A 26147-nucleotide genomic window follows, 5' to 3' on the forward strand; every position below is an offset into this window, starting at 1 on the left:
TTCCCACAACCCCCTAATCAACTCAAACAAGCTGACAGTCTAGAAGAACCATCACAGTAGCTTTATTTAAAAGGCCATGTATAATGAATATCATATGGTAGAAGACGTATGTTGACCTAAAGCTGGATATTATGGTCTGTGTTTTAATCCATTATTCAAAAAAAAAGCAAAATGTGTTATCAGATTCATCCTCTTCATCATACTGATAGAACCTGCAACAAAAGCAAACAGCGAACACAACAGGCACCACTGTAAACACAAAATCTCATTTATTTATTTTTCCTGATGCACAAAGGAGCTCACACAGTACATTAACAATAAGCAAATCATACAGTTACTGGGGAGAAGGATGCCCCCTTGACTACATACACACATATGTATCTATTTTTAAGAACAGCAATCAAGAGGTTAACAATAATATAAGGAATGCTCTCTGATGGGTAAGAAATAGACAGAAAAGTCACTGCCAAATAATAGAAGTTACCGATGATTGGTTACTCAAGGAGCCTGGTAAATGCTCAGAATGTACATTTAATTTCATCATTGGCTTTTATATTTCTTTAAATTTGGACTAGGTCTACAAACTAAGCCTTCAACACTTCATCTCTCACATTCAGTGCTGGAGATGGGCAGGAAGGTGGGGCGGGGGAAGACTGGAAAACATGCATGGTAACAGATGTCAAGAGTTTCTCTTAGTGACTTTTCACGTGTCCGTTTCTTCCCAGGTCTTTAGAAATGTTTTCATGGCTTCTTAGGAGACATTATAAAGTGTAATGTGCAAAGTCATACCTGCAGCAACTAGTAGATTAGAAATTGCAAACATCTCCTTTCGGTCTTTAAATAAAACAAAACAATACATAGAGTCCCTTATTTCAAGTCAACTTATTTCAAGTCCTTGCCCATGATATGGTTTCTCATTCTACCTGTTAATAGTTAAAATAACTCTTTTCAAACAAACTCTTTTGAATATTTCAGCAGCAGCAACCTTAAAATGTCCACCAGGCTCCAGAAGCCTTGTTCTCAGTGTCTACCACATATATATGTGTGTGTGTGTGTGTGTGGAACTGATACAATGTGCTTTCCAGCATGCATTGAAGACTTTCCATATGTCTGCTTCTGAAGTGAAAAGGCTTAAAAATAGGAATAATCTGCTAGAGAGCGGATATTCAGAACACATTGCTAGATCTCACATCCATTGTGTTTCCCTCTGTAAGATTTCAGAGCATTTGCCAAAGGGAATATTCAGGGGCATACTTCAAAAGAGCTAAGCAATGAAGAAGGGGTTTCCTACCATTTCCTTTTTTTTTTTTTTAACTTGAAAATTTCTCACTGAAGAAGATATTTAATGTTCACAGATTTAGCTTAGAAAGGCCTTCCCCTGCCATGAAGGTAAATACCTTCTTGGATGCTAAAGCCTTTGACAGTTCAAGTAATAAACTAGCTAAGGTAATACAGCAGAGGAGTCCAGCCTCTTTGGCCCAGTAGATTACGATGACTTCTCAGGTCCTCACCTCTGATTTTCAATGCCTCCCCTCCCCCTTTGAAAATCAAATTCAACTTGATTAGTCTACTTTTGTGTTTTGGTTGCAAAAATACTCTGTAAATATAACACACATGATGATTTTTAATGCTTTTTAACCTTTTACAATGAAGTTCATCAAAAATTCTAGAGAAATGAAACAAATGATATAGAGCAGAAGGGGAAATGTTTTCATCTTTTTTCCTTCCTTCCTTCCTTCCTTCCTTCCTTCCTTCCTTCCTTCCTTCCCCCTCTCTTTCTCTCTCTCTTCCTTTCTTCTAAAGAGAGCAAACCATTCAAACAGAAAGTGACCACTGGGATAGCCTTGGAATAGTACCTGTCTGTAATGAGGAATGTAAACCTACATTAGGCAAGATTTCAAAGTGCAGGACATTTGGCCCCACGTGTGGGGCACCAAAACAAGCATAAACAACACTCACGAACACTTTACTCAAGGAACTAAAACACGTGAATGATAAGGGGTGCAGGGAGATCAAAGTACGTGTGAACCCTTCAACATGTCATTTTTTATTAGCAGTTATTCGGCTCACAACACACTATCAGGACGAATCTAGATGCTTGACAGGATGGTGCTATATGCCTGCTCTCCCTGCTTCCTGGATTACACTTATTGATATCATTGAGTGTGAATCTTAAGTTTAAACAAAAGCTGATGCTCAACATCAAAGTGCACACAGTTTAGGAAGAGGAGTGTGGGGCCTGCGAAGGCTGGGAGCAGCTGCGGCTGGCAGGGCTCTATCCCCAAACACAGCTAAGATCTTCAGCCACTTCCCTCAGGTTGGGCACCCTGTAAATAAATTCCTTTGACAAGAGTCAAAAGAGACAGCAGAAAACACTTCCCAACCCTCAGTCGGAGGTGCGGGAGGGGAGAGATGGCAGCTCGTTTTGATGTGTCTGGTGTGTTAGAACATCCACTGAACATCCAGACGACGACCGGAAGCTGGATTTATTCACTTCTACTTCACAAAACAAACTCTGTCTCTTTTAAAAATATAACTAAGTAAGACCAAAAAAATCTGTAGCATCTTTAGATGTAATGTATACACAACCAGATCTAAAAGTGCTTTCTACCAGGAAAATAGATCCGGACAAATCCTGCCGAGTTAGCATGGTATGTGAAACTGATATTTACAGGACAGTAGAGGAACTGTATTCTCACGCTTGAAAATGTGAATTAATTCCATTGCGTAAGGTTTTTCAGTTGTAAGATAATGTGAAAACTCACCTAAACCCTGAAATGAAATGATATGTTAATGAAACCTGTTTCCTGTTTTTGTTTATACACCAATGTTTTCTAAGGATCCATGATAAAGTTATAATCTGTTTTTAATTCTCTTACAAGAAGAGACACTATGTTCGGAAAGCTAAAATCCCCTCTTTTGTTTAATAGTGCTCCATGTCTAGTATAAGGAAACCTTATTAATATAAACATTAAATGGATTTCTATATCCTTTCATTATCCTAACATTTTAATACCAGAAAAAAAAATTTAAGGAATCAAGGCGACAATTTGATACATTAGAAAACAGAGTACTTTGAATCCACAGGCCTTACAGAAACTTGTCCATGGTTCTTTAAGAACTTAAACGTGCCTTTTAAGTTCTAGCACATTGAAAGGAGGGTGAACTTTGTGGCAATGATGATACATTGCATTGGACAGATTCAGCATTGAAAAGAACCCTGTCCTGTAAGGGTTAACAGTTCCAGGAATACAGCACTTCCCCGATTTATGAAGACACCAGTCTACAGAGCAGCGGTACATGAGGCTTATTTCTCATCTAATAAAATAGAAGCAACCATAACACCACACAGCCAGGAATCAAGGTGACTCTGAAGAACACAAAAACACGACTATTTATGCCATGTGGCTATATGAATACTATCCCTAAGAGACTTTAAATCTTTAATATTCAACTTCTGTCAAACACGTTGAAGCACAGAACTATATTTGAAAAGCATGTGGCATTCGGGTTCTGACATTCGTCCCCAAAGAAGGCAAAGCATAACAATAGCACACTTCTGAAATGCAAATCCATGAAGCACAAATTTCCATAGAGAAAGTCAACCTAGAAGCATGTTTTAAAACTCCAGTAAGTCCTCTCTTTACAAGAATGTTCTCAGCAACTTCATTTCCAAGCACAATCAGTGATTTTCCAGCATCTTTTCACAGTCTAGCTTGTGCCCTCCCATAAAAATCTGCTCACTGGTCTGTTCTGAGTTTCCTAATTTTCCCAGTTATTAGCTTGAACGTCTAACCACATAGGGATATGTCTTCACTCTGTATGCCCCTATATGGAAAGGTTTTACTTCAGTATTAGAAGCACAGCGCCGGCTACTACCACTGCCTTCTGCGTGAGCTTAACACAAATCTAAACAGCCCAGAGGAAGGCATGGTCATGAAACTATGAATGCTCCCTGGCCAGAGTCGAGAAGCTTCCTTCACACAATTCACCAAGTGAGCACTGGAAGTAGATGCAGGAAGTCATCCAAAGAACACAACACTTTTTTTTTTTTTTAAATATACTTTCTCACTGGCACCTGGGCACAAGGAAGATTGCAGAGCCACGTCAGCCCAGGAGAACATCATGGATGTCGAAGGGTCTTACACTGAGCTGGAGAATGGAACCACCTGCTTTCCACCCACATAAACCTCCTCAATATTTCGGTCATCTCCTGAAAGAAAACAAACACAAAAACCAAAGAGTTGTTTGTACTGTGCTTTTGGGTCAGTAATTGCCTTGATTTGTTTTGAAAGAGATTTTAAGGAAAACACTTTAAAAAGAAGAAACACAAGCAAAAAAAAAGTAGAAGCTTTATTTCTTTCAGATTATTTACAATCTTTTGGGGATGACTTGATTCAAGAGTGTATTGATGATTGGGGTCTCCATTCTGTTTGTAAGGTGGAAATCACATGAAGCTCACTCAACCTCCATCTCTGACCTTCCTGCTGAAGGGGCTGGCGGGTGTTTCCAGGCCCAGGTGGAAAGGCATAGCTTTCCTTTCCTCAGAATCATGGTCAGCGCATTGAGATGAGCAGTCTGAACAACGTTCCCTCTTGAAGCTCAGCTTCGCCCAGCACTGAGCTCACACAACGGGAAAGGAGACAGAGGAGACTCTCCTTATCCAATCATGTCTCAAGAAATCTCAAGAAAACTCTGACTGAGAGTTCAGTTCTGTTTCAGGATAGGAAGGTTGTGGGGCACAGAAGGAGCAAAAGAGGACCTGGACTGACTCCTTCTTCTCCTCTCGTCCCCAGCTCAAGACTTAAATGTTTTTGGAATTGTTAGACATTGTGCATTGTATGCAAGCTCAGTGCTGAGAACTGTTTTTTTTTTAAGAAAAAAAAATATTAACACAAGTTAACATGCATAAAATTTACTGTAGTGCACCACAGACAGTCTTGACCAAAAAAAAGATTGTATTTAGCTCAGAAACACAAATCTACCTACCTAGGTAGAGGAACTTCTGGATGACAGCCTAAAATGGAAAATAAAGGTGGTAAGAAATAGTACTATGTTTAGAAATGAAATTTACAGGGAAATGCTGTTGGCAAAGTCCAGAAGTCGAAATTTATTTCTCGATGACAAAATTTACATTTTAATAAAGGACAATCTTTTCAAAAACAAATGAATAAATGAAAACCTAAGCCCAAAACAAACAAACAGAAAGCAGTCTACCAGCTATTAAGAAGTGTTTACCTGGGGCTGGAGAGATGGCTCAGTGGTTAAGAGCACTGCTCTTCCTGATTCAATTCCCAGCACCCACATGGCAACTCACAGCTGTCTGGAACCCCAAGATCTGACACCCTCACAAGAACATACGTGCAGGCAAAACACCAATGCACATGAAATACAAACACTTATATACAAATACATAAATTATTAAAAAAAAGGAGTGTTTACCTATTACTGGAATTTACTCTCTACCCTAGCCCTTTCTTTCTTTCTTTCTTTCTTTCTTTCTTTCTTTCTTTCTTTCTTTCTTTCTTTCTTCTCTCTCTCTCTCTCTCTCTCTCTCTCTCTCTCTCTCAGATTTTAAGACAGGGTCTCTCTACATAGTCCTGGAACTTGGCTGGCCTCGAACTTAAGGAGATCTGCCTGTCTTAGTTCTAGGATTAATGGCACGTTCTACCACACTCTGCCTATTGCTGGAATATTCTTGACAGACAACCCTGAAATTGTCAGAAGCAAAGTATTTACATAAATAAAAAAATCAATACAAAATGATGCTAATATGCCAAAATGTGTATTACAAAACAAAAATGGCTAAATGAATGAGACAAAGCCTATTTCTCAGAAAAATCACTGTAATAATAAAAGAACAAAAGAATAAACAAACAAGAAAGCAATGACACTAGGACACTCCCCTAAACCAAGAGCAGGAAGGACATTCTGACATTTCCCTTCTCTCCTGAGGCAGACCATAAAGTCTAGAGAGAATTTCTGGCCTTTCTCTGAGTCAAATCCTATGCTGCTCCTCTGGGCTTGTGGGAGTAGGAGGCTGAGAAGAAGCCTCCCCACACCAGGATCACTCTTGTCTTTGTCTTACACTTGAGCAAACAGGTCTTGCCAAGGCCTCTGATTTAATACTCTTATTATCAGACACGTTTCTCCACAGCTCTCCATCACGTCAGGCAGAGGATCACTCAGGTTTGTTGGAATCTTGCTTCATTTATGATTTCTCAGACCACTTAAGACTTATATCTGTATTCTTTGTCCTGGTTAATAAAGCTTTTGTTATAGGGGTTCCCAATTTTGAACCTGAACCAACAGAGGAATATATAGTTTGCTTCCCCTGAAGTAACAACAAAAGTCAAAGGATTCATTTTTCACAACATAAATGAATACATCCTAACTGACATAAAATTAGACCCCTTAAAACAAGAGGTATTTATTTAAGTTTCTTTTACTTACCTCAGAAATATCACCAACAAAATCCCCATAAAACAGATCAATGGGCGAGTCCGATGCTTTGGGATTGATTAAGAGGGCATCAAATTCCTTGCCAACTTCAAAGTTTCCAATCTCAGTATCCAACCCCAATGCTACAAACGAAAGCAAGCAACCAGCAGTCAGAATTACCTCAAATCATTCTGATGTCCTTGTTTGCAAGGCTAGACTCTGCCAACACATAACTAGAGCCTTCAAAATTAGTACCTTAATAGCGGAGCAAAAAGGTACCCCCATCCCAACAGTCACAGAACCTATGTGTAGAGAGTGGAGAACAGGAAAGCACATAGCTCTGCTCATCATCACGGTCACAATTCTGATGATGTCCTGACTTCAGCTGTCAGTGCACTCCATGGAAGCCTCAAAGCAGCAAGCCTGACACAAGACCTAACTACTTCATTCCTCCCCAACACTCCTGGCTGTGCCTTTTTATTCCACAAAATAGTTGGTAATATTTATTTTCATTGCAGTGAACTGAAACTCAAATTTAAAAACAATGCAAAATTTCTATTACAGGCATATCCATCATGAATTTTTAAGTTTCAATAGAAAAATAATAATAATAATAATAATAATAAACTTTTGAAAGTCCAAAGATCCTGTAACTCAAATTTCCCAGTGATTTTGAAAGGAAGTCACTCTGAAGCTTTAAAGTTTTTCTGGTTGCCTAAGGAAAATGGTTTCTTAAAATAGGGTAGAGGCCAATAATGTCTACTGACTTCTCCCATCTTACAGCTGTAACTCATGTGCATGGTCACTCGATGCCAAAGAACAGGTCTCGTGTTCTTTAATAAAATTTTGTAATTTATTACAGAATTGCAGGTTTTGTTGTCAATGATACTGTTAGATTGGCAGCTCCTTAAAGCCTGTATTCTGAGCAAGTCATGCCGTAAGGTCACAGATCACTGCTATATTGTCCATTCCAAGATTTACTCATGTCTAGTGCATCCTGCCACTGTTAGGGTATCTTATAATGTAGAAATATTGGATAGATTTTTCTTTTCTGGTGTAGCACAGTACCTGACATGGGATATTTCTGTGCACAGGCATCCTGATAACTTGGGAATTTTCATAACACCAAGTTAGAAATCATACTTGTTCTTAAGACATTACTTAAATCGCAACTCCTTTTTCACTCTCAGAACAGAAAAGGCTTTCTAGCCTAAAGACATCTCATAGCCAGAGAGGGGTGTAGAAATAATAACTGTTAAAAGCATCTAGCTGACTTCTGGGAGAGACTTTTGGTGTGAACCAAAATTATCAGAGCACTGACACTTTGCTTTTTTGCTGATTACATGCTCATTTATGTCCTTGATAAAGGAGCACCACACTAAGAGTTAGTTTGTTTTGTATTTTGAGACAGGGTTCTTCTGTGTATCTCTAGGTGTCCTGGAACTCGATCTGCAGACCAGGCTGGTCTTCAACTCAGAGATCCACCTGCCTCTGCCTCCCAAGTGCTGGGGTTAAAGTTGAGCACCATCACTGCCTGGCTTACACTATGAGCATTCAATGACTGTATTCAACACGAAATTGAGTGTTTAGTAGGCCAGAGCAGCTGACACAACTGTGAGGTCCCAGAGGGTTTGGTGGCATAGCTAATCTAAATGGACTGTTCATCAGAACAGGAAGAGATCAGAAACAAACTAAATGAGAAACAGATGATGGCTTCAGTGAACTTGCAAATGGATGTAACTCTAAATCTTTCCGTAGATCCAACCAAGGCTGGTCAGCAACTCAAATGGCTTTAGGAAACACACTTGCTACTTTCAGAATGGCGTGCTGGCTGCGTGTAGATGGCTGACAGGAAGTGAGGGTAAAGGTTATGGCAGAATTGGTAAGTGTCACTCTTTAAACAGGGATGACTTCAGCCTGTTTCACTCAGGCTGAGCTAACTACAGACATAACCAAAGAGTAGAAACCCCCTATAGTAACCAGTGGTCCAACATCTATTTAAAAGCTTCACTCCCAAGGTAGAATGACTTGGCCACTTCCCACAGCAGCTTGATCAAAACAGCAACCTAGTAAAGCAAAACACTGAGCCTAGGATGAAAAACACCACTTCTGCTCAATCCTTTTTCATCAGTGGGTGGGTATCAGATCACTGAGCTAAAGTATGTAACATATATATTGGTGCTCTGTGGGAGGGCCACCCTTAAGAATTTCAGAAATGAAGTAAAAGGCCTAGGACAGTACACAAGATGTAACTATGATTTCTCTCTCCCTTGAAATGTTCTTTTGGTATTCATCACATTCTAGAACACACAAAGACAATATTCCTGGCCTTCTGTTTCTGATCTGTGGCATCTATCATAAAGCCACAAAGATCTGTGTTTGTATTTTAATTGCACTGGAGCCGTCAGTGGTTCAAAACTATTTTCATTATGCCAAATTTCTAAAACAAACCAAAGTGATTGTTTATATCAAGTCACACACAAGAACTAAGGAAAGATGAACAATATTTGTCTCTCAGTTAAATACACTGTCATATCTTTCTCCATTTAAAGAGCTTTGAGTAGTCTGTGAATGGCCTAAGCAAGGATTTATATGGGAAGCATAATGAGATTAGGTTCTTCACTCTGGATTAGTGCTTTCTGGATTTAAAACATGGTGCACTGTACCTTGGAAGCTGTGTGTTCCTCAGGTTCATTTTCTATAAAATGCAATTAACAACATGGTTGTGAGGACTGAATATCCAGGGCATTTACCACACTGCCCCATGGAAAGCATTCAACTGTCTTGGCAATCACTTTTGAAAAGCATTATCATTCAAGAAAAGAAAGTAATTGATTCAATGGAAGACTGAATTGTCTCAACTCATGCATATGGTTAGTGTAAATATTCATTAAAATAATATGACAATAGTCCATTAAACAGGTATTTACCAAAGAGTGAATTCGTTGAAAGAATGGTTGCTCCATCACATGGCGCTGCTTCAGGTATGTTATATGACACATATCAGTCATGACTAGAAGATTTGCCTTAGCTCACTGTGGTGTACATTTGCACTGTAGTAGAAGACACAGATTGGCATGGCTGCACATAGTGTGCGGGAGGAAGAAACCGGTCCTTACCTTGGCTTCCTCCAAGAGTGGCTAGTCTGAAGACTTCTTTGAGGGTGAGGCTTTTCTCATTCACCTTATTAATTAAGAGGATATTGGAAACCATCACTGCTCTTCTGATGGCATCGAGCATGGAATAGGAGTAACCACCAGCGACATCTATGGTAGGAAAGACAAAGCCCAAACAGGGACTTTATACAGATGGATGGAATAGTAAGCATGTATGTTCCCCTTCCCCTGTGGTTTTAATGAAAAATATTTTTTCAGTTTCTAAAGAAGTTCTTATCTGTAAACATATTAACTCTAAACCAACATATAAATGAATTCAAAACTTGTTATTTGCATAAAAGCAGAAGGGGGCATCACTTAGGGGAAGGAAAAGGATAAATAAGATAAGGGCATGAGAACGGGGCACAAATGAGAACCAATGTAAATGAAAATACTCATATCAAAAATGCTCCAGCAAAACCGATTATTTTGCATGATGATTTATAAAAACTGCCTGTTATTCAAATCAAATGTATTCCAGGATTAGCTTCTAGGATTGCCCAAACCATCACAAGTCCTGTGACTTAACACAACAGAAATTTCTTCTCTCAGTTAATTTTGGAAATCAGAAGTCTAAAATCCAGGCAGGGCTGGCTGGGCAGTGTCACTTGGTGGCAGAGTGTGTTCAGAGTCTGTACCAGGCCAGGGCTTCAGACCCCAGCACCACTAAGAGTGCTTAGCAAGGATTCCAGCCCTTCAGAAGGTCCAGGAAGAATTCAGATTTGTTCCTCCCAGCTTCTCATGCATCGTGGAGATCTTGATTTATGGTGGTAACTCCATAACCACCATAACCCTCTTCCCTTGGGTCTTTGTGTCTTTCCTTTTCCATCCCTTATAGGTGTTGATTATTGAGCCCCATTTCAGAATGAGTTCATCTTGCAAGCCTTACTTTAATTCCATCCACAAAACCTTTAGTTTTAATATGGCCATAATTATAGGTTCTTTTGGGGGCTACAACTCAACCAACTCTAATGTCCACTTGGATAATAAATAAATGCAGGCAAAACACCTACATACCTTAAAAAATTGTGTGCATTTATGGTACATAGTATGACTTTGTTTTGTTTTGATTGCTATCATTGGAATTCAGGACCTCAGTTACGTTAAGCCAATATTCTGTCATTTTAGCCCTTCCTATGCCATTTTGGTGTTTGAATGCATCATGTGCCTCAATCAGGTTATTTAACAAGTAGATATACATTTTCCCCCCAGTGAGATCACTTAAAATGTCCTCTTAGTACTTTTTGAATGCATAATATATTATTGGTTGTAGTTTCCAGAATATACAATAGAACTCTCAGACTTCTCTGGTCCAACTGAAATTTTGTCTTTGACCAATTGATTAAACTGTATTAAAAGAACACAAGGTAATCTCAACATGGTCCATTTTGTAAAGCACTTTCTTTAAATGTCAGTTGTAAAGTTGAAAGTGCCATTTACTCAAATAGCTTCTCTTGAAGATGGCTAAGCTGCCTACCCACAGAGTACAGTAGGTTGTTTGAGGACACTGAAGCACTATTATTATTATTATATCATTTTATTTTAATTCTTCCTGTTCTACTCCCTATATGAAAGACTCTTTTACTTGGTCTGATCAGTGTTCCAGACAACACAAACCTGAGTTTGAACAGTGGTTGTGCTACACTCTTAGCTATAAACTAACTGGCAAGCCAGCAGCTTCGCTGGGTCTTAGATGACTCATCAATAAAACAGAGAAAATACTTGTAACTTTGGAATTAAATAAAATAATAGGTATAAAGCTAAAAAACAGCTATTTTTTTTACTAAAGTATTGAACTAAGAATATAATAATTTGGGGAAAATGTACATTAAAGGTTCAACTATTTTGTTTTGTACTTCCTTCTTTATAGCTAAAATAAAGGACGTAAAAGAGTAGAATGAAACTCAATTACTGTGTGGTCTGAAAATATGCAAACACTAAATCTATTTCATTATATGAAGATGGGGCTTAAAGTGAATGTAGGATAAGAAAACAGAATGTTTCGAATATAGAAGATCTAAGTAACAGCAGTTTTTTTAAAAAATATTTTATAAACTATTACAGAAATAGTGGAGCACATCTTTAATCCCAGCAGAGACAAAGACAGGCAGATATCTTTGAGTTTGAGGCCAGCTTGGTCTTCATGGTGAGTTCCAGAACAGCCACAGTTATTTAGAGAGAGAACCTGTCTTAAATGTGTTTAATAGAGAGTTTTTGTTTTCCCCAAAATTTTCTACTAAAAATAAACTCCAAAGAATGCAAGAGATAAAGAAACTATGTAATTTACTGAATATTTTTGAGACATGCCTTGTTACCTTGTTGATTAGAACATTTTATAATCTTTGGGTTGACAATATAATATCAGTAAAAGAACATCTAAGCAAATAGCAATAGTCACACAAATCATGGTATTTAGCCAGGGTCAGGGATGTTTAGTTCTAGGTATCAACTTGACTGGATTAAGAAATGCCTGGAGGATAGGTGAAACATTACTTTGGGATTTGTCTATAAGGACAGGGAAGACCTGTCCAGATACTATGCCATTACCTGTGAGCCCACAGAACACAGAGAAGTCTGAATCTCTCTCTCTCTCTCTCTCTCTCTCTCTCTCTCTCTCTCTCTCTCTCTCCTCTCTTCTCTCTCTCTCTCACCTAGAACTGGAAAACACTCTTCTACTGTCACCTGACATCAGAACTCCAGGCAGAGGGAATAAAAGAGGCATAGAAACAAAATAGTAAAGACAAACTGTGCTGTTTAGTGACAGGGAAGGTGGAGGTGGAGAGCCCATTTTGAACAGTCAAAGAAGACCTCTCTCTGGTACTAAGACATGAGAAGAATTCAGTCGCATGGGGGCTAAGGGCTTTTGGTCTGAAGGAGTGTAATTCATACAGCATGTACATGCGGGAGGTGCACTGTGAGATGATACTGGGAACCATATAGTGTCACAGGCATGGTGACAGCCTTCTAAGTTCTGAATCCTTGAGAAGACTGTTAGGCACAGATGGTGAAATGACCAGATTTTTGTCATTCTTTCAAGAAGAGAAAAATTATTAAAAGGGCCCAGGATGGATTGAAGGCCCATTAAGTCCAGTATTTCAGCAGGAAACATGGGCAGCCGATGGCATGTGGTGGAGAGCAGTGTGGAAAACGAAGTGGTTTCAGATAGTAGGAAAGTGACACAACACTGGACATTGTGCTGCCTTATACATGAGGGAGAGAGGACAAAGATGGTTGGAAGATAATATCCTTGTTTCTATGTGAAAAAAACAAAACAAAACAACAAAAACAAAAAACCCCTGAATTCTCTGACAAGGAGACTTCTTACCAGAATTCGGGCTAAATATGATTTGGGAGGCATAATGGACTTTGAAGTTCACAAGAGAAGGGAGAGTATCTACAACTGAAAATTCAGTCATAGATTTCAAACAGGAGGAGCTACCCTCCTTTGAGAGGCTCCCGCCCCCAGGGGCGTGGCAGGGGTGGCTGCTTGTCTCCTATGCATCAGTAGGTGGCAGAGAGGAGAGAGAGTATGTCTACACTCAGTGAATATCTGTAGTAAGATTAGCAGCCTATCACTCTCTGAAAAAAAAGTCTGACATGACCATCAGTCTAGAGCTAGGGGGCCCAGACAGGGGCCTAGCCTGAGATGATTGCTAGTTAGGCGCCACAGGCCAAGACAGGCTCTCAGGGCTGGGAGCAAGCTGGAGACTAGGAGAACCCTGCCTGATACCATGGGAGTGAGCCTGAGCTGGCTGACTCTCACATTGGGCCACTCAGGCAGCCCGGGTAAGGAGCTCGCACAGGGTGATAGCCTGAGTTGACCGTGACCATCACTCTGTCACCATGCAGCTGGCACTGGGCACATGTGAGGACAGTTGGCCCCTCCGCTAGCCAGCTACAGGAGTCAAGAGAGTAGTCCCACATATTGTGAGAGTTGCGGCATTGTTGCTGGTGAGCCGGCCCAAAGATATGAGCACGGGAAGCCTGGCCCTGGGGACGTGAGAGCGAACCCTGCACCTTACCTGGGCAGCACATTAGAGCTGACCCTGGTGGCAGGGACGCTGTCAAGAGGGCCCTGATGGCGTGAGTGTGGGAGAGCGGGCTCCGATGCTTGTCTACCTTGTGGTGACATGGGTGAGGGAGAGATGGCCCCCCTCACCCCTTGCCACCTGCAGTAGGCAGAAGAGCTTGCCCCGAGTTCATCTCAACAGAAGAGCTGTCCCTGCTCCTCCCCTGCTGCAGCACTCGGGAGAGCAGGGCCTGTACCTTGTCTGGGCAGCACAGCACAGCTGTCCTGGGATGTGGGGGTTGTGGGTGAGCCATCCCAAGGGCGAGCTCACGCTGCCTCTTATTTGCTATGGGGTGGCATCCATGAAGAAGAGATCCCCTTTCCTCCATTTTGCTTTCTCCACAGGCAGCAGGCAAGAGAGTTGGTCCCTACCAAGTCATGAGAGCAGGAAAGAGGACCCTGGACCTCACCTAGGAAGCAGGGTAGAGCTTGCCCTGGTTGTGGGGGATTGCCAGCAAGACAGCCCTAAGGGCATATGAGTGAAAGAGCTGGTGGGCTGACCAGCTCAGATACCACTCAGGCCCAGATCCAGGGCTGTGACTGTTTTGATGAGTTTGTACAACTTGCTATATGTATTTGTTCTATACATTTAAACTCTCCCTTCAGGTTACTTCTTGGGCCTTAGTCACTTTATTTTGTCCCTTTCTTCATATTTTAGAATAGGAGTAGGAGTTTTATGCATAATTTTTTTGGGGGTGGGGTTGTATAGCTTTGGCTGTCTTGGGCTTGCTTCAGACAAGGCTGGCCTTGAACTCACAAAGTTCCACCTGCCTCTGCCTCCCTGAGTGCTGGGATTACAGGCATGTGCCACCACACCTGGCCATAATTCTTCAAGTAATTTTTTTATACAGGGTAAACATTCTAGATCCAAAATTCTGAAATCTGAAAGGCAAGTTACAACACACTAGAAAATTCCATATCTGATACCATATGACACAGGTATGCTAAGAAGACACTATAAAATTAAACCACTCTATATGTATTAGCTATATATGAAACATAAATGAATTCCAAATGAAGACCTATGTTCCATTCCTTCAAACACTTCTTCCTTACACAGCATACATCACTTAAAATTTTTATGATAACATGTTAAAAAATATACAAATAATATCAGGCATATAAAACCAAATCTCAAGGATCTGATGCTTAGTTTCAAAAAACAATTATCACATGTTTCCACCAAAGGAAATTCTTATGTCTTACCATGACTTACTTTTTAAAAATAGATATACTTTTAACACTGCTAACATGTTCTTTTTCCAACTTCTAAAATAATTTATCTAAGAAACTTTGGTTATTTATGTAGTACTCTTCAAACAAACCCACTTTTCTGAATTCCTTGATGCTGTCACTGTTTTCAATTTGAACCTCAGCAGAAGTGTGTCACCAACTCTGGTTACACCTTCTTTTGTCATTATCAACACAATTAATTGTACTAGTGAAGGGATTTTGCTGTGGCAGTTCCATAGATGAATGTGTTATATCATTGATCCTATCTATTTTCCCTTCCTTTCACTATTTTCCCCATCCTCGTGACCCCCTTCCCACACAGTCCATTTTCTACTCTCTGGCCATCTTTGTTTTTTTGTTTTTTTTTTTGTTTGTTGGTTGGTTGGTTTCCAAATATGGGAAATCACATGACCTTGTGTGCTCATAACTTGGTGATTGACTAGTGATGGTGTTCCATGACTTCCTGGTATGTACTTGCATCCCTGTATAATTAATATGACCCTTCATTTTGACTCATCACTAATGATAGAGACTTTCTTTTTTTTTTCTTTTATTGCACATGTGTATATATGTGTTTGTGTATGTGTGCTCACACACAAGCACGGGCGTGTGTGCACATGCTGAGATAGGGTCTATGTAGCACTGGGTAACCTGGAAGTCATTATGGAGGCCAGGCTGGACTTGAACTCACAAAGATCTCCTTGCCTTTGCCTCTTTTTTTTTTTAGTGACAATTTTATTTTATTTTTTATTTTTAAATAATTTTATACAATCACTTGTATCCCAGCTGTAGCCCTCTCCCTCTTTCTCCCCTAATCCTCCCCTCCCTCCCTCCCTCCTCTCCTCCCTGTCCCCTTCCAAGTCCACTGAGAGGGGGTGTCCTCCTCTCCTTCTATCTGGCCCTAGTAGGATGGTTGCAATGTCCTTATCTGTGGCCTAGCAAGGCTGCTCCTCTCTCAGTGGGGAGGGGAAGCTCATAAGTTCATGTCAGAAAAAATTCCTGTCCCCCTTACTAGGGAACCCACTTGGATACTGAGCTACCATGGGCTATGTCTGAGCAGCAGTTGTAGGTTATATCCATGTATGGTCCTTAGTAGGATAAACAGTCTCATAGAAGCCCCCTGTGCTCAGATATATTTGGACCTTGTGGGGCACCCTGTCCCCTCTAGGATATAATAATTCCTCCTTCCTTCATATGATTCCCTACACTCTGCCGAAGGTTTGGTTATGGGTCTCAGCATCTGCTTTGATACACTGCTATGTAGAGTCTTTCAGGTGCCTTCTGTGGTAGGCTCCTGTCTTGTTTCTTGTTTTCTCCTATTTCCAATGTCCATCCCCTTTGTTTTTCTAGATGAGGATTGATCATCTTACCCCTGGACCTCTTCCTTGTTTATCTTCTTTAGGTGTCCATATTTTAGTATGTTTATCCTATCTTATAGGTCTATATAAGTGAGGATATACCATGTGTGTCTTTCTGCTTTTGGGATACCTCACTCAGGATGATTTTTTTTCTAGATCCCACCATTTGCCTGCAAAATTCATGATTTCCTTGTTTTTAATTGCTGAGTAGTATTCCATTGTGTAAAAGTACCACAATTTCTGTATCCATTCCTCCATTGATGGACATCTGGGTTATTTCCAGGTTCTGGCTATTACGAATAAAGCTGTTACAAACATGGTTGAGCAAATGTCCTTGTTGTGTACTTGAACATCTTTTGAATATATGCCTAGGAGTGGTATAGCTGGATCTTGAGGTAGCACTATTCCTAATTATCTGAGAAAGCGCCACATTGATTTCCATAGTGGTTGTACCAATTGACATTCCCCCAGCAATGGAGGAGGGTTCCCCTTTCTCCACAGCCTCTCCAGCATGTGTTGTCACTTGAGTTTTTGATCTTAGCCATTCTGATGGGTGTAAGGTAATGATAGAGACTTTCAAGTAGTTATTTTCAAAGGGATCATAAGGGAAATATTTTCCAAGCCTTTATAAAGGTGAGAAGTTTGCTGTTTTTACACATTAAGGAGTGATGGCCAAATATATAGTTTTTTTTTATTAATAAATTTTTTTGGCCTTGAAACTCTTTGCTTGCCTTTGCTATTTTTGTACCACCACCAACAAAAACAGTCATCTGCAGAAAACTGGCTTTTGTTTTGTTGGTAACTTTTTATTCCTTGATTTAATGCTTTGGGAGCACTTTTGTTCTTCTTGAAATTAAAATATTTTGCCACAACATGTTTGATTATGACTTAGCACACAGGAGTGTAAGTTCTCTCAACACTTTTTTTTTCTCTCAAGCTCTGACCATGACCTACTATGTCCATCCCAGTTCCTCATCAGCCAGGAACACCTGTCTCAGGACTGCCTTAACATCCCCTCACCCATGTTCTCTGCTCAGTTTCTGCCCCCCTCATCCTGTAACATGAATGGGCTCTTGTTCAGTTTTATTCTCTACATCACTGACTAAATTTTCAGCAAGAGTCATTTAATTCCTTTTTTTAAAGATTTTATTATACTTTTTTTTAAATTATGTGTCAGTGTGTGAGTTTGTGCATGTGAGTGTAGGGGCCTGTGTAAACCAGAAGAAATTGTGACATCCCCTGGAGTTGGGGACAGACAGTTATGGGCTGTTGGACATGAGTACTCAGTTTGTAAACGAAGAACAGGCATAATGACTTCAAAACTTCTCTGTCTTTGGTTGATGCTTACTGTTAAGAGGTCCATCCTAGCAGCTAAGAAAGCCCAGTGTCTTTTAAGCACAGACCCATTACCTGCAAACCAGTTACATCAGAGTAGTATTCATCAATTCGGCTCCAGGTGGAGGCTGCTTACCTGTCCCCAACCCTATCTTCACTTTATGCTTCAGGACATCAAGCACATTCAGCAAGCCACTGCTCAGCCTAAAGACAAAGAAGATACAAGACAAGAAGATCTGGGTGATTGGAGAGGATAATGACACTGCCAAGAGCAATGGTGATGTCACTAAAAAAAATGCTGATTCTTATCCTTATCAGTCCTAAGATCCACAGTCAGTCAGACCAGGCCAGGGAAGTGGTAGAATAAAGAAGACCATAAAAAACTGCCTCCTGGTCCATGGTCACTCCAGAGAGGGTGCAAATTAGGAAGGAACATGGGGAAAGAAGAGGAAGTTTTACAGGGAAAATGGTGAAGATTTAAACATTGTAGTTAGTCTGTAAGTTTAACAGAGAGCTACAGAGTTTCTAACAAACTTCTCCTTTTATGATGGAAAATACACATTACAAAACATCACCTTCCTTCTGTGTCCAGAACAATGTATTACACTAATGAGAAGCAATTTGTATTAGGGCACAAAAAATAATACCCTGGTGTGTGATGCTTTTGCCTTATAAGCAGCCTCAAAGGTGAGAATATGTCTCTGGCCTCCTTTCCCCCTGTCTCTGTACCATAGAAGCCAGAATTTCTCAGGCTGTGTTATAGTTTGGAGGTGGAGTGCCTGTTTGGTATGCATAAGGTCCTAGGATCATCGCCAACAAAACAACCAAAATTTCTACTGTTTTTCCCTAAGTACACCACAAAATTATTCTAATCTTCCATCCTTATGTCTTATGCTGGTCAGGAAGTGGTTCTCAGACATACTTTGTCTTATAAACAGCCATATGCCTCCATTTTGGAGGAGGTCCTGCCCCATCCACAGAAGGTAAACAGTATGACATAAGGACCAAGAACTGAAGATGCCTTCCACAGGATCTCAACTTGATAACTTGGCACTAGATGGAAACCTCTTGGTCCAGTTACATTTCTGTGTGGTCGTTATGCTCCATCATATCAAAGCATAAACAGAGGAAAGATCTCTATGTCTGCTGGTCTTTATTTAATGGTTCTTAGCACATGAAACTTGGAGTAAGCACATTTGGCAGACTTTTATCTCATTAACCAGTCTTATCTTAGAAGATTGGTGATGGCCTTATGATAGCTAAGAAGACATATCTTCCCTCATGTTTTTCTTCTCCTGTGCTTACAGGGTCAAAGATAGTATAACTAAAAAGCATGGAGGCCAGTGAATTTGAGCTCTGATAGTTCAAATGCTGATTTTTTAGGAGAGTAACAACTCAGAGAGGGTTCCTGGTCTGATATTTGAACCCCATCATCTTCACTCTGTTAAATCAACGAAATGATGAAAGAAGCTCAATTGTGTCATTAGAAGTTTAAGAAGATGCCAGGTATGGTGGCGCAGACCTGTAATCCAGCACTTGAGAAGGCAGAGGCAGGCGGATCTCTGAGAGTTTGAGGCCAGCCTGGTCTACAAAAGTGAGTCCAGGACAGCCATGGCTACACAGAGAAACCCTGTCTCAAAAAAAAAAAAAAGTTTAAGAAGATAAGGTGGTCAAATGGCTCCGCTATGCTCAAGGATGCACTGAACTGTAATTTCCAAAGCCCCAATATTCACAAGGAAAACTCAAAGTCCTAGAAGATCAGCATTTATTCAAAAAGCTGGATCGTGTTTTGATTTAGAGAGTATTTTACAGTTCATCTAAGGCATGTTAAATTCTTGTCCCTAGATTGTAATTAAGGTCACTGAGACACATGCATTTACTTTCTGTTTGAAAACTCAATGTCTTCTCAGACTTTCAAATCAGCTAGAAAAATACCCCATGTTCCTAGGAGCCCTTCCCACCTTGCCATGGACACATACACCTGTGTCAATCACAAAGCCCCTAAGCTTGCTAACACCTCTCACTCTTTGCTGCTCCTCTGTGCTGGAGGCTGTTTTGTTCTTGTTAGGAGATACTCAGAAGTTCCAGGGAAATGGTGCACCAACACAGTCATCCCTAGCCCTCTGTCACTGCTGAAAGTTTGCTCCTGCCCTGCAGTCCTCCATTCTTGGGATGAAAAACTGACAGTTGTTTGAGTTCCCTAAAAGGATTCCATGATTGCACTATGGTAACTGGTGATGCTATTGACTTCTTTCCTGTGTGTTGGACTTCCCAACACTCTCTATCAATGCCTGCCCCCATCCTCACCCCTCTAATACACTACTTGTACAGCTATAAGTTTCTAACCCAGCACCTATGGACTAGAACATGTTGCCCACAATTTCCTCAAACTTAGACACAGTATTTTCACATCTATGTCCTTTTGTTTTGTTTTGCTGGAGATACAAGCTGTAAGTTTCAACTGACTCACTCATGAATTCATAACCTATAAGAAGGTTAAGGACATGTTACAAATGAAGTTTTCATATTCCAGGGGAATGATGTAGGTTGAAGTTCCTCCTGAGTTTTCCTGTATGAGCTGCATCTCACCCAAATCAGCAGCACAACCGAGTTCTGTATGTCCATAACTACCTTCTAAACTCCTTGGGACCATCTCCGGGGGACATGCATTCTTCCAGTCTGTTGTAAGCTGTAAAACATGAATGCTATTGTGTTTAAACTCTAGGTTCTACTTTCTCTTGCTGAGTAAGTACGGAGATTTCCAGAGATGCGGGTGCTCTTTAAATGTATATGCTGTAAAAATGCCCTCTTCCAAATCCCTTCTTTCTTTACCTTTGTACCCACCTACTTGGTTCCCTTCTCACTCAGACCAACTGTAGAAACAGATCTTATAAGAAGGAATTACTGAGAAAACAGAAGATGCCTATCTACACTACGCATTAATAATCTGCCAAGCAATTATTGTCTACTTACGACAAGTTAGAGTTGGGACAATGTGCAATGGATGCTCCTCGTTCACTGAAGACGTTAAGTTCTTCTTCAGAAAGGTAGCAGCCATGAGCCATCACTGTCTAGAGAGAAGAATAACCTTCATGGAGTTTACCACTAAAAATGCTTGCATTAAAATTCATGGTTAAATACTGCAAGAAGATACAGAAGCAATGGCCTTTACAAGAACAGTTGCTATTATCTGAAGGGAAAAAAAAAATCCCTGTATCCAAATATATATTACAAAAGTTTCAACAAATTTGTATGATCTATTTATCTATTTACCTATATATCTATGTATCTATCTATGTATCTATCTGTATCTATCTATGTATCTATGTATCTATGTATCTATGTATCTATCTATCTATTGAGTGGTTGATTGATTGATTCAAGTGCTGGCAGTCAAACTCAGTAGTACTCTATCACAGGACTCCATCCTAGCCTTAGCTTTTGCTTTTGATTCTTTTTAGCTGATTTACAACACAGTAAGGGGTCAGCCAGCTCATTTGAGACATAGGAAACCCAGCCAGTCTGAGCACATTCTGATTTTATCATCTCTACTGTAGAAAATTTCAAAGCTGTTTTCTTTTCTAAATTCATATGATATGCTTCCAGTAGGTTGATACTTGTTTATATTTGAGTCAGAACTTTCTAAAAGTACATGCAAGCTGTAAATATGATTTTGTAAAGAACTGTAGGTTAATTGTTGTAGATGGCTCATTTTAGAGACAGGGTCTCTCCATATATCTAAGGCTGGCCTTGAACTCATTATGGAGACCAAGCTGGCCTCATATTCATAATCTTCCTGCCCTAGCCTCTGGAATGCTGGGATTGCTGGCATATTGGAGAGAGTAGTTCTTTATTTCTGTTACTGGTTTCAATATAGGCCCCTCAACCATTAGTACATAAAATTGGGATATGTCATATCATAACAGCTTTTAGTTAAGAAGGTAAAACTTATTTAGAAAAGCTGGTGCCACACGTTTGAGACCTCTCTAAAGCTCTATCTTGCCAAGATTTGTGGGTTTTCTTTTTTTTTAATTTTATTTTTTTCTTATCAGTTACATTTTATTAACTCTGTATCCCAGCCATGTCCCGCTCCCTCATTCCCTCCCAATCCCACCCTCCCTCCCTCATCTCCACTGTGCCCCGTTCCAAGTCCACTGATGGGGGGGGACCTCCTCCCCATTCATCTGATCCTGTTTTATCAGGTATCTTCAGGACTGGCTGCAAAGCCCTCCTCTGTGGCCTAACAGGACTGTTCCTCCCTTGCGGGGTGGGGAGGTCAAAGAGCCAGTCATTGAGTTCCTGTTAGAAACAGTCCTTGTTCCCCTCACTAGATTTGTGGGTTTTCAAGTAACATTTAATTCTATATAAAGCCTATAACCAATTGCTTTCTCCTTTGGAAGGCATAGTTCAATAAATCATTCTCAATCTCTGTGCAAATAAAATTAAAATAAAAATGTAAGGTTAATTTATTAATACTATGGTAATATATGTAAAGGAGAATGACACTTCCAATGTAAAATTTACATTATTTATGCAAATTCTTAACCTTTCAAATCACTTGCATTCATATTTCCTTTTGTGTAGTCACTAAGAAATTACTTGCTGCTGTAAACTCTCAAGGCAGCGTGTTCATTTCAGGGAGGCCAAGGCCAAAGGGTATACTGCTCTAATGAGGTCTCTTGCCACTCATATTAATTTTAATTAATTATAGAAATAATACATTCCCATTTTTCTAATCCTCAAAGTTAAAAAAAAATTACTTTTGACATTCACTGTGTATCTTTGGACAGCTCTTATGTGTGAGCTCTTTGTGAATGCTGGATGGAATTCTAATCATGTTTATTCTATAATTTAACAACTTCCTTGAGGATAGTCATATTCAAACTTTCCTGTGTTATTCACACACTTATTTTTTTATACTCTTTAAAGAATTAAAGAAATGGATCTGATTTAGAAATAGATCTGACTCAAAGGTAAGCATGCTGATGTACTAACTGTGAAAGCATCATTGGACAAAAGGTCATTCTTATCATCAATAAAAAGCTTAGTTTTAGCTATGCGTGGTGGCACACTCATGTAATCCCAGCACTCTGGAAGGCAGAGGCAGGCAGATCTCTGTGAGGTCAAGGCCAGCCTGGTCTACAAAGTGAATCCAGGACAGCCAAGTCTACACAGAGAAACCCTGTCTTGAAAACAAAAACAAACAAAAAACATCACCAACAAAAACCCAAAACAAAATAGAAGCTTAGATATAATGATAGCAACGAAACTTCAGTCCATATTAAACAAACACACACACTATGCACACATAGACAGAGAAAGTGACACATACCATATACACACATATATGAGTAGGTAGGTAGTAAAACAGATGATAGATGATGATAGATAGATAGATAGACAGACAGACAGATAGATAGATAGATAGATGGGCAGATACACACACATATATACACACATATATATCTAAAGACACACATATGTTGGGTTTACTCTAGTTTGGAAAGTGCATGTGTACTGCAGAACAGTGATTACTTATGAATTGCTGAAATTTAAAGGGTGATGCCTACTTTACATAGATTATATCATGATCCTGAACTTACTTTGTTTGTCAGAAGATTGTTTTTATCATAGACATCGGTGTAGTTTTTGTAACCAGGGTATAAGGTTTTCACGGCTTCAATTTCTTCACGAGTTTCACTTATATGGCTCTGCAAACAAATAAACGTTTCATTTTTCTATAAAATGTTTCACATTATATCTTCCATTTCAACATGCTATTGCTAGTTTCTGCTTACTCATCTTGTTGATGTAAGAGACTGTAGATGAAAACATTGGTGTCTGTATTTGTGTTTCATTTTAAATAATTATGCATACCCTCTATAACAATATATATAATGAAGAAACTGAATATCCTGAACATCTGTGTGTGTGTGTGTGTGTGTGTGTGAGAGAGAGAGAGAGAGAGAGATCTCAAGACAATCTTTCCCTCAAGTCTTGAAACTCTAGTCTATAGGAAGAACAAACAAAGGTAATCTTTAAAGGGCACCCTGTGCCTTACTTGTAGCAGTCTGCTATAAGAATTCAATGGCCACCAGAGGATAAGTCTATTGTTTATTCAGAAGGAAACTAAAATTTGAACAAGGAAAGTTGAATTCTAAGCCTAGTTATATGACTTAGAGCAAGTCAGTTCTTTTCTTTAAGCCTCCATTTCACATCACTCAACAAAAGGATTGGGCTAGTTTATTGATTTTCCATCTCTTAGCTGCAAATGTGTTACTCATATTTCATTTGTGAAATTTTACATAAATCAGTGCATTGGAGGCAGAAGGAAGACTGGGCTCAGGTGAGCTGACCTCCAAGGGCATGAGATCTGGAGAGCTGACCCTGCCTCCTGTAGATGGTGGCATTTGGGTGGGCTATCTGGAACAGTGCTGGAGAGCTCACCATGGTGGTGAGAATGGGGAGAACTGGTGGGCTGGCCAACACGGCTACCATCCAGGCCCAGATCCAGACCTCTGGGTTGGCCCACCCCAAAATCTGCATCATCTGTGAACTGCTGTGGTGCCTGAAAGAGGCTTGTACTGCCAATCCAAAGCTGCGGGATCTCCATGACCCAGGGCAACGACAGGATAACCAGGGAAGAGCCCAGGTGAGGATCCAGTATCGATGGTGTCACATAAGCCAGAGGCCTCGAACCAGACCAATGACTCATTGCAATGGACCTTTGCAATGTGAAGATGTGTGGGCAGAGAGATATACTGTGGGACACACAAGACACACTACGGCGTCACAATGAGATGTTTTCTGTGCTTTGTTTTGTTTATTTTGTTTGTTTTTTATTTTCTTGAGTGGGAGGTTGCAAGGATAGAGGACCGGTATGAGGGGACAGGAAGGAAGGTGGGACTGGGGTACACGATCTGAAACTCAAAAAGATTCAATAAAAAAAGCTGGGGTTTTTGTTTGTTTGTTTTAAAGAATAAAAGCATTCTGTTTCCAATGTGGAAATCCTATCTGAATTTGGAATTTTATCACTAAAGCATAACTGCTGGGGACTGAATCCAAAGTTCAAACATCAGCTACCACTAACAATAAGCATGGGAGATATAAGCCAATGGGTCCTGTGAACATAATTTTAAAAATAAATAAAAGGGGAGAAATCAACATGTGTCTTTCACCGCAGCTTTTCCTTTTTCTCTAAGACTGCCAGAGCTAGAAGAGGGGAAATTTTACTGCAGTGTGTAATTAAGTTTGCGTGGGGGAAGGGAGCCCCTAATTTTAGCCCAGCTGTGAGATTTTAAAAAGCATTTTATTGCTAAATTGCAACAACTTAATGATAAAGGAAGATATACTTTTTGTTCCTGGTTTTAAATTAAGAAACTCAGAACAAAAGGATTTTAAATGCACTTCTGTAAGGTAGAAATTAAGTTCTTTTTACTTTTCAAATAATAATTGGTTCCTCCACAAATGAAGGTTCTAGAACACCAGGGAAGCATCAAATAAAAGAAGGAAGAAAGTGTATTACAGGCATTTTAACCAAGAATGGGTAGTCTGACATTGACCTTGTTATTCTTTATAAAGCTATCTTAGCCTGTTGAAGATGGATCAGAGAATGTTGAGGATGACACCAGCTTCAGGATTCTGACCTGCAAAACTGACCAACCGGATTAGGTGACATTAGTCAGGGCTTCTCCTGGTGACGACATCAGACAGGCAGGCCACCTCCTGCTGACATCGGGGCATCTGCCCCGAAATTCTTTGACTGTAGGGGATCTCAGGTACAGATTATTATAGAACACCTGAGGGTCATTAGGTGACCTGAGGGTACCAAGAGTTCTTGTAGGTGTAGCCTGAGGCACAAATCAAAGAAAAAAAAAAAACACGCCTACCTGGATGTACAGATCATGGGTTTTGGCGATGTTGCCAAGTTCACTCATCAGAGTCTCCGTGCAAGAAAGGGAAAAGCGTGGGGTCACTATGGGTTTCACCCTTGAATACTAGAAATGATAAAAAAAAATTGGTGAGGAAAATATAGAGATGAACACTCAGAAGATTCCACAATGACACAACTTTATAGGTTTGATACTGATGAAAATCTCCAATTTCTAGTCCATGTAGGGTTTCAAAAAACAGTGCATGTTTGAGAAGAGCATATTATTCAGCATCGAGTTTACAGAGGAAAGTTCTGTCTCTAATTATAGGCATTCCCTCACCATTACCTCAAATGAGACCTGGGGTGAGGTCTCAGGTGAGGTGGTGGCATATTTCCCTGCTTACTTCTTGAGGAGGTGTGCTGGCAGCATCCTCACTCAGAACTCTTTGGTAAAAGCTCAGTGGGTGTCTGGCAGAATAAAATCACTATTTAAGAGACAGTAAGTGATAGGGTCCTCAATCATCACTCCTAACTTGCCCAGCATTGAATTGGAAGAAGTTCTGAACATGCCTGTCGTTTTCAACGCAGCAGTGAAAAGCCAAAAGGGAAGGAAGGGGTAGGCCTACTAACCTATAAATCTGTCCTCTGGAGCCACAAACAGTTTTCACACTGTGCTTGGAAGC

At 40.1% G+C, this 26147-nt stretch overlaps 1 protein-coding gene and 1 pseudogene across 2 annotated transcripts in view; one reads left to right on the forward strand and one right to left on the reverse strand.

The window, feature by feature from the left end:
- Window positions 1–250: 250 nt before the first annotated feature.
- Gda (guanine deaminase) overlaps window positions 251–26147 on the reverse strand; it is an 86071-nt gene continuing 60174 nt past the window's right edge. For both annotated transcript variants that reach the window (XM_021662470.2, XM_021662469.2), the window contains exons 7-14: window positions 25481–25588; window positions 23195–23302; window positions 20565–20662; window positions 17728–17795; window positions 9561–9707; window positions 6454–6584; window positions 4990–5017; window positions 251–4213 (exon numbers count right to left, since the gene is read on the reverse strand). In XM_021662470.2, coding sequence (XP_021518145.2) covers window positions 4143–4213; window positions 4990–5017; window positions 6454–6584; window positions 9561–9707; window positions 17728–17795; window positions 20565–20662; window positions 23195–23302; window positions 25481–25588 — 759 coding nt within the window. In that variant the 3' untranslated portion in view covers window positions 251–4142. The remainder of the gene's footprint in view (window positions 4214–4989; window positions 5018–6453; window positions 6585–9560; window positions 9708–17727; window positions 17796–20564; window positions 20663–23194; window positions 23303–25480; window positions 25589–26147) is intronic.
- On the forward strand, window positions 13052–13173 carry LOC132651932 (small nucleolar RNA SNORA17; annotated as a pseudogene).

This window comes from Meriones unguiculatus, chromosome 1 (assembly GCF_030254825.1).
Source record: "Meriones unguiculatus strain TT.TT164.6M chromosome 1, Bangor_MerUng_6.1, whole genome shotgun sequence".
NCBI classification, from domain to species: Eukaryota; Metazoa; Chordata; class Mammalia; order Rodentia; family Muridae; genus Meriones; species Meriones unguiculatus.